This window comes from Lepidochelys kempii, chromosome 2 (genome assembly GCF_965140285.1).
Source record: "Lepidochelys kempii isolate rLepKem1 chromosome 2, rLepKem1.hap1, whole genome shotgun sequence".
NCBI lineage: Eukaryota > Metazoa > Chordata > Testudines > Cheloniidae > Lepidochelys > Lepidochelys kempii.
Genome location: NC_136381.1, coordinates 65,079,510 through 65,089,015, shown reverse-complemented (window position 1 = coordinate 65,089,015; position 9,506 = coordinate 65,079,510). Strand labels below are relative to the sequence as shown.

General features: G+C 40.3%; 1 protein-coding gene across 3 annotated transcripts in view; it reads left to right on the top strand.

Annotated features, from left to right (window-relative positions):
* The window catches only part of CLVS1 (clavesin 1), a 139,346-nt gene that overhangs the window by 4,761 nt on the left and 125,079 nt on the right, over positions 1 to 9,506 (top strand). For all 3 annotated transcript variants that reach the window (XM_073331046.2, XM_073331048.2, XM_073331047.2), the window contains one exon: positions 8,040 to 8,664. In XM_073331046.2, coding sequence (XP_073187147.1) covers positions 8,276 to 8,664 — 389 coding nt within the window. In that variant the 5' untranslated portion in view covers positions 8,040 to 8,275. The remainder of the gene's footprint in view (positions 1 to 8,039; positions 8,665 to 9,506) is intronic.

Below are 9,506 nucleotides of genomic sequence, written 5' to 3'. Positions count from 1 at the left end.
CCTCACGGATGCCAGGAGTTAGAAATTAAGGATCAGATCCTAATGGAGCTATGCCTATTAACACCAGCTGAGGAGCTTGCCCTAATACTTTAGATCATCTAAAAGCCATGACAGCAACCTTTCAGATGACTTACGGACTTGATCTAGCTCTCAAAGGTTTGGAGATAGGGGTAACAAATCCAACTGGAACTGAAGTTAATGGTAAAAGGCAAGATGGTAATCAGAATAATCAGAGCAGTGCTCAAAGATACACATGAAGTGATGTTAATATCTAATTTGATGGGAACCCACAGGACCAGAGAAATGTTTTACATCATTGGAAAGCTGGAGTCATCAGATTGTTGGTAATGTATAGCATTAATTTATCAATGATGATTCACAAGCTATAATGCCAGATGTAGTAGTGTGAAGGGCAATAGAGATAAGAATTGTCTGGAAGATGGAAAGATGGAGATGGAATGATTTTAAGGCAAACAAAGAAATCTGGGTATAGGATTGGCTACAGAAAAGATTTCAATGGTAGAGACAAACAGCTGGTAGGATGCCAAAGAAAATAATGCAGATGGCCCAGGATACCTAAGTGCTAACTTCTGGCTCTGCCATTGACTTGCTGTGTGATCTTGGGAAAGTCACTTAAACTTTGTGCTTCAGTTTCTCCACATATCTGATGACATTAACCGTGCTTACCCATCTTTGTAAAGCACTTTGAGATCTTCTGATGGAAAGACCTATATAAGGGCTGCTTCTTCTTCTCATCTCAAAGCATCTTTACAGACAGAGAGCAGTACAGTATCATGCATTCCTGTCCATGGCTTGTTCCTCCGCTAAGCGTATCCTGGTCATGTCCATGCATACGATGTCCCACCATCTAAAAGCTGATTGGCCTCTAGGTTGGACTGACCTGGGTTGTATTTGTAATATTTTCTTTGAAATCCTGTCAGCGGTTTATCTTCAGCAGCATCTTCACCAACATCATCGTTTTTACTTCAGCCAATCCTGCACCCAGATTTCACATCCTTCTCTCCTAATGTCTTCATTTGCCTTAAAATCATTTCATTTTACACCTGTCATCTTCCAGACAACTTATCTCCACTGCTTCCAGCTTTCTGATGTCTGTTTCATGCAGCTGTTTCTGCAGCTGCTGCCAGACCAGAGTTATAGTGTTAGCATACTGGTTTGATAAGTTTTCACTTTGGTACCAATGTTTTTATCAGTCTCTCATTTCATCAACTTCTATGCTGCACTTGTAGCTAAGGCACATCATTTAACCTCATCCTTGATGGAACCATCAGCACTGATCAAGCTTCCTAGATACACATGATTTTATGACTTCACTGCTGCTGCATTTCACAGTTTGTCTATTGTCCATTTTCCAAGATGCACCCTCTGGATCTTTTTGACATTTATTATATAGTCAACTACACCAATTTTCCAAGGTGTGCAGAGTTTGATCATTAATTCAGATGTCTGCCAGCTATATGATGTCATCTGCATAAACTAAAGAGCTTAACTTTAGATCACAGCCACCAAACTCATTTACTATTCTTAACATCCAAGTTAAGTACAAGATGAAAAGTGACCATGCCCTCTTGTCTTATGCCAAACTTCAACTTGAACCAGTTGCTTAATTTTCCACCAATACTTATGGCACTACAAGAGTCCTCATATATAACCTTTATAATTGCATTTATCCTATTTGGGATTCCATATGGTTTTACTACTTTCTGTAATGCTTCACAAAAGCATTTGATTTGGTTTGGAGAGAAGTACATGAAAACCGAAAACATCTATAATCTCCATTCTCACTTCCCAACCCCTACACCATTAACTGTTGGAGCATGAATATCAAATGCAACTTTGCCAAGGTGTGAAGGTTCATTCTTCCTCACCTACTCCTCCTCAAAAACTGGCCGTAATCTGTTAACAACTGCTTTCATTTTTCCCAGGACTGATCATTATTTGGATTGGCAGGTCTCCTTTCTTCAGGATTGGTACAACTATTATATTTCCAGTCATCCGGCATCTCCTCTTGCTCCCGTACGTTCATGTATATTTTTCCTAATGTTTTGATAGTACTTTGTCCTGCCAACTTTTAGCAGCTCAGCTGTTATATTGTCGATTCCTGCAGCCTTCCTATTTTCTAACTGCTTCTCTGCTCTTTCTTTCAACGGTTGTTTAGTGCTGATATCCATTGTGCCTTGCAAGCTGCCATGTTCATCTAGTTTGTCTAGAATGCTTGCATCTGGATGGATGACAGGGTTGAGCATTTTGTCAAAATGCTCCTTCCATACTTCCAGCCCTTCTTTGGCATTTATTGTCAGTTCACCCATTGCCTTTCTTACTACTCATATCATTGACCTGATTGTGTTTCCATACAAATTAACCTTTGTGTATATCATTTTCATGTCTTGTTTTCTTGATGCCTCCTATAGTTGTTGAGCCTTTTTTCCAGAACTTTTGCTTGCCCAGTCTTTGTGATTTCTTCATTACTTTCCCCAACACTTTTACTTCTTCCACTTTCCCAGCAGTCTTTGCTTATTTACACTTTTCCTGTAATATTCTTGTTTTGTTGCTTGTCCAGCTCTTCTTTGTTTGCTTATGCCTTCCAATAACTTTCTTTGCAGTGTTTTCTATCACTCCCTTGATTGTTTTCTATCCATTCCATAGTGAGATTTCTTCATCATAGCAAATTAATGACTGGAAAGACGTTCCAAGTGTCACCCTGTTACTCTTTCATCTATCAAGGCCAAATTTGGCTCCAGTTGCACCCATCTTTTTCTTGGACTTGAACTACTAATTGGAAGGATTAAGTTAATCACAGCTACAGCTGGTGCTTTTATAGACTAACATCCTACCATGACCATCTATCCCTTTTACTGATAATAATGTGCTCAGTCTGGTTTTTGGTTTGCTCATCCGATGAATTCCATGTAACTTTGGGCATGTCATTTGAAACCAAGTACCACCCATAACTAGATTGTGCATCTCACAGCATTAACCTTTCCTCATATGGTTTGTCATCCCAATGCCATGTGGTCCAACACTGTTCATTTGCTAACCTTATCCGTCACCAACCTTTGCATTCTATCTCCCATTATCAGGATCTTATAACAAGGAATCTCATCTACAGTGCCATCCAACTGTTGATAAAATCCATGCTTCTCTTCCTGTTTTGATGCATAACAACATCCTATGATCCTCTTCCTATGATGGTGCATAACAACAGATCACAATGATGCATAGTTCATTGTAGGCAGTAGTGACAATCTGCTCAGACATCAGTTTCCAGTTGTTCATTGAAGTAACTGTTCTCTTGTCCACTGTTATAGCAACCCCATGCCTATGCTTCACTTGTGCACTTAAATGTTCTGACTAAAGGATAGTATAATTCTTAACTGTCAACTCTCCTGTACCCAGCCAATGTGTCTCCTGTAAGGCAGCAAGGGAAACGTGTAACTTCTGTAACTCCTCTGCTTCTAGCTCAGTTAGGCTAGGGGAAAGTAGAGTTCTAACATTCCAGCTGTTATCCAAAAATCCATTAATATTTCCATTTGCTAGGCATGATGAGCCTTGGTCAAAATCCACATAAGTCAGTCTGGCTTGCTGTACTGTTTCTATAATAAGTAACAGTGGCTTATTAGGCCAACCCACTCTATCCCACTCATGGGAACACCATGTCATATCCCGCTGGGAACAGGTATCAGTGGTTCCACCCTTGTCCTCTTACCTTCCACGGCTAATGAGCTTGGGCTGCTCAGATTTGAAATCAGAGTTTCCTTCTCCTAGATAGACTTGCCTGAAGAAGCTAAGTAATCTCTGTCTGTCCCCATTTGAAATCAGAGTTTTCCTTCTCCTAGATACAGTTCTTTCTGCTAGATACTTCATGGTGGGACAACAGCATAGAGGTAGGTCTCCTGGGTATTGGCAGGGGGGTCGCCTGTCTTTGGGGAAATCCAGAAAGGTCACACAGAATATTACAGAATAAGGTGCTGTGAACCAACAGTATTATTATTATTACTACTATAAAATAAACACAGGTCCCTCATAGCAGGCAAAATCACAGGCCATTGACTGGAGAAACCAGTATATTTTCAGTATCACAAGCATCCTGCCCCTTCTCTGAATTTTGTTGGGAACTGAACACACTGAAAATAAAAAATGGCGAATGTGATGAATAATTACTTCTCGTTCAATGTTTATTGTTTTGAATAATGATCATTATTTTTCCTGGTATATATCTGGGCTTTGTTCCTTTGGAGGGCCGATTTAAGAAGCTGTGAAAGGGCCCCAGCAGAGGAAGAAGTCATAATATGTTCTGAGCAATGCTCTTGCCGAACAAAGGCTCTGTTTTGCCATTGCACAGCAACACCATTCCAGAGGGGGGGAACAATCTGGAGCATTTTACACAAGCTAGAGATGTAGACAACCCAAGAGGAGAAAGGGAAAATGGCAACGTGTGGGTATGATGATGGGGAATGTGCATCTGTTACATATTTAGGAATTCAAGAGCTCAGTACCATGTGAGAAATCAGAGTGACAATTAAATTGGGTAGCTCTCTGGCATTAATGCATGTTACTAATGTAAATACCGTGGGGGCCAAATCATCAGCTGGTGTAAATCAGCATAGCTACAGCAAATTACAACAGCTGTGGAACGAGTCCCATGATTGCTAATGGAATTCTGACAGTTAATGCTTTGTTTATATGTGCTGTGGATTATTTTGCAGTACCAATACTGTAGTTCAGAAAAACTCTGTTTAGCCCATTGATCAGAGTGTTCAGTAGGGTAAGAAGCTTGTATCTATAGGAACAAACTGTAAAATGTATTTGAAAATAAATGGTCTTAATCGCATTGGGTATTTCTAAATCGCTTGCTGGCAACCACCATCTTCGTGAAGTGGGGACTGTGTCTCCCTCTGGATGTGTTTAACACATTATGGGCGCTTCCATAACCTAAATAAGGTAATAAAAATAATACTCATATTAAGAAGTGGCATCATTTGTGATGCTTGTTGTACAGAAGTCATGTAAAACAGACTGTAAGTCGTAAAGCCTCCACCCATACTTTAAGAATCTGAAAGAACAGTAGTGTTAAAAAACTAAATAAATATAATGAGACAGATTCTTTCCCCCATTTCTTGCCCCTGTTCACTGGTGAGGGGCAGAATCTGGCTGTCTCAACTCAACCAAGAATGTGCCCAGACTCTAACAATGGAGACATGGTGAAGGAAGCAAGGGGCAGGAAAGGAGCAGGGCAGCGTGAAGTTCTATTCCACAAATTCTCAGCTGGCGTATCATCCCTTAGAACCATATCCAATTGACATAAATCAGAGTAGCTCCTAGGCTGCTTTAATTTACTCCAGGGGTAGGGTCAGAGCTGCTGCAGATTGAGAATTAGGGAGTTTTAATTGGCTCCCTGACTGCACCCCTCCTCTGCTTAGCAGACCTTACAGCAGCAAAAATTCTGGTCCCATGTGTTTCTTTGGATTTTGAGCCACTGCTAAAACAGACTGGAAACTGATATACCACTTCTTAGACAACACTCCGATGTTAGGGGGTGTCAGTTTTAAATAAGTTAAATGCCACCAATTATAATTAAAAACTTATTAAATGCAAGAAAACTAATGCCACATTAAGTTTGAAATTTTACTTAAAAAACAAAGGCCTTGTTCTTGTGCAGCCTGCATCAGTTTTAAACCAGTGTAACTCAATTGACATCAATGGAGTTACCTCAAATTGCACCCAATGTCACTGTCTATGGGTATGTCTACACTGCAGTTAAACACCCATGGCTGGCCCGTGCCAGCCAACTCAGGCTCATGAGACTTGGGCTAAGGGGCCGTTTAATTGTGGTGTAGACGTTCAGGCTCAGGCTGCAGCCTGAGTTCTGGGACTCTCACGCCATTCAGGGTCCTAGAGCCTGGGCTCCAGCCCAAGCATTCACACACAATTAAACAGTCCCTTAGCCTGAGCCCCACGAGCTGGAGTCAGCAAGCATAGGCCAGGTATGGGTTTTAATGGCAGTGTAGACATTCCCTAAAACTCCATTATTTTTCAAACAACCTTTTTCAAACCTAATAAAGTAGCCGCCTCACTGAGGGGTATGTAGTGTCTACATTTTAAAACCAATCTCCTTTTCAGGTATTCAATCTCAAAAGAGAAATCTGAACTTTTTTTTTCTGTAAAGGCTGAAAAACTGGGCTTGATTCTGATCTTACTTCACACATTGACTTCAGTGGAGGTATCTCCTGATTTACACCGGTGAAACTCCTAAGAAGATTCTGTGGCATTTTTTGTTATGCTTGTAGCAGTCCAGGACTTTTTTTTTATAAGCATAGCTAAGAACAAGTATGAAAAACTTAAACACAAATTGTAAAGTTTTTCCAGAAAAATTACAAGATACTGAAAGTAAGAGCTTACAATAAAATTCATTTGAGCATGAGCTTTCGCGTAGCTCACGAAAGCTTATGCTCAAATAAATTGGTTAGTCTCTAAGGTGCCACAAGTACTCCTTTTCTTTTTGCGAATACAGACTAACACGGCTGTTACTCTGAAATCTACAATAAAATTATCATCTTAACTATTAAAACATCAAGCTTGGAATGCTAGAATTATCAAACACATTTCACAGTATATTCATTGTGAGACTTTGTGTTTTGAACTTCTAGATCATTGGGCTAAGCAAATTAGATACTCTTTTCTTTTAAGAAGATAAGCACCATTACTTAAAAGACCATTAAAAGGAAAGAGAGAAGGTGACAAGGGACTGGGAGGTGAGAAGAGACTGTGTGTGTGTGTGTGTGAGAGAGAGAGAGAGAGAGAGAGAGAGAGAGATGCTCACCAGGAAGAACATTGCTGGAGGAATATCAGTTAGTTGGGAGTCTGTATTGAGCATTAAACTTTGCTAGTGATGTTATTCTGCACCTGGCAATTAAAGAGATGCTGACTATGTCTTCACTGCCAGAAAAGGTGGATTCTTTTAGTGGCATAATTTACACACCTGAGCTACCCAGTCATAAAATCCTAGTGGAGACAAGGCACCTGTAATTTTTACTGTGAGAAAGCTAGGTGAGATCAGCACTATATTCTCCCCACCTGCAGTTGACCTCGCCTAGTTTACCCCTGTAAAACTACAGTGCCTTGTCTCCAGTAGGATTTTACAGCAAGAGGTAACACACCTTAGTTGTCACATGGTGAAAACACACCTTTTATGGCAGTGAAGACAAAGCCTCTAGATCATTGGCTCAAACAAGTGTTACCACTGGAAAAAACAAGGAAGAACTTTTTAAAAAATGAAAACCCTCAATGGAAAATTTTTCTGAGTGTGGTCTCCATGTATCAAATGACCCCAGCTGCCATGGTGTTCACAATTTTATCATGGTTCTCTGCACAAGTCTAGGGAAAAGTTATAAACACAGGGAATAAATGGATAAAGGGAAACTTATGAAAAGATAGTATTCGTGATAAACCAACCTTTAAAAAAATACTAGATTCATCATGAAAAGTGGAAATTTGCTTATTTAAAAGGCTAAAAATGTTGCTTTTTTGTTTTAGCCTGGCTCATCAGAACAGAACACTTTGTCATATCATGGGTGAAAAAACAGACCAGTAAACTATGAGCTGCCATTATTTTTACAGCTGTCACTCCAGGCTGGCCCTGGAAGAGACTTGTATCACAGGAAAAGCATAATAGTAATATAGCTTGGCTATGAAGTGCTGGCCTTTCTACATTATTATTTCTAAGATAATTGAGAAAGAATAATCTAGTACTAAACCAGTATAACATTGCCATTGCTATATGCTCAATATAATGCTAAGTTCATCAGACTGTCTTTCTGGGATACTTATATATTATGTATTCAAGATGTCAATGATAGCATTAGGCTAACTGACCACTCAAAGACTATTTGGTTGTTATCCTCTGAATACTTTAAATACAGAAGCAGTGCAGTGATTATTGTATTCGAGCTCAGAAGTGCATTCATTTAAGCCTTCAGTACATATATAATCCATGTTTTTTATATATATTTGTTTTTTAGTGAGTGATGGAATAAGCTACACTTGCTTTTGGATGGATTACACTACATACAAACTGAAAATTATACCTCCTTGCAAGGAGATGAAAAAGCCCCTCGAACAATCCTTTTCAAACAGCTGGGGAGCAAAAAGCTTCTGAATGGATCATGCTTACAGCAGACCATTAGTTGAATGGGATCAGCATTTCTCCTGCTAAATAATCTGAAGTTAAGGATCTGGAAAAGAGATTTTTGCAGAGATGACCCATTTACAAACTGGACTTAGTCCAGAGACTATAGAGAAAGCCCGTCTAGAACTGAATGAAAACCCAGATGTTTTGCATCAGGATATCCAACAAGTCAGGGACATGATCATCACCAGGCCTGACATTGGGTTTTTACGTACAGATGATGCCTTCATCTTGAGATTTCTCCGAGCCAGAAAGTTTCACCAAACAGATGCCTTCAGACTGCTGGCCCAGTACTTCCAGTACCGCCAGTTAAATCTGGATATGTTCAAAAACTTCAAGGCTGATGATCCTGGGATCAAACGGGCTCTGATTGATGGATTCCCTGGAGTGCTGGAAAAACGTGATCACTATGGCAGGAAGATTCTTCTGCTTTTTGCAGCTAACTGGGATCAGAGTAGGTAAATGTAGATAGTGTACTTATATATTTATACACACACAAAACCTGTTCACTGTTGATTAATGACCATATTTTAGGCAGTGAGATCATTTTGATAAACATGTATTCTAAACATGAGTCCATTTCACTAAAGCCTTCATCTAACGTGATTGTCTATCATTTCTCATACCCATGCCACTGAGGATTTACTATACATCACTTCAAAGAGGTAGCTCATATTTTTCCAGAATGTTTGCAGATTTAAGCCAGACAATTGCCTCTTGCAATAAGTACTTTAATACCTATTACACCATAACTTTAGTAATGTCAGACATGAGCCGAACAGGTTGAGAGCAAAAACCTGACAATTTGTCACCACATGACAATTCTCATATGAACTGTGATACATAGGTGTGATGGGGCACTCTATTCTACTCAACCCCACCCCCTCCTGGCTATTCTGGGGATTAGCTCTTCCAGGCCGATGCCCCTTCCTGCAGTTGCACTCCATGACTCTGTCTCTCTCTCGCACTGGGGCCCCTATCTCAGCCCAGGAGCTGCAGCTTCCTCTTCATGACTCAGCCCTCTGGTCAGGTCACTAAGGGGTTTTCCCTTCCAAGGTGGAGTACTTCAAAGTCTTTCTGTTCAGGTGGCATTAGGCCGTCCTCACACCTGACACCCTGACCCTGTCACTCCTGCAGTGACTCAGGCAGTCTTCTAGTTCACTACCCCTAGTAGTACCACTCTGTAGTGGTTGGTATGGGAAATCAGGCCAACCCTCTAATCTTGCCTGGCCTAATTCAACCCCCTCAAGACCAGTGTGTAGAGTACTCCCCATTACAACAGGGCATTTACCTTACCTGT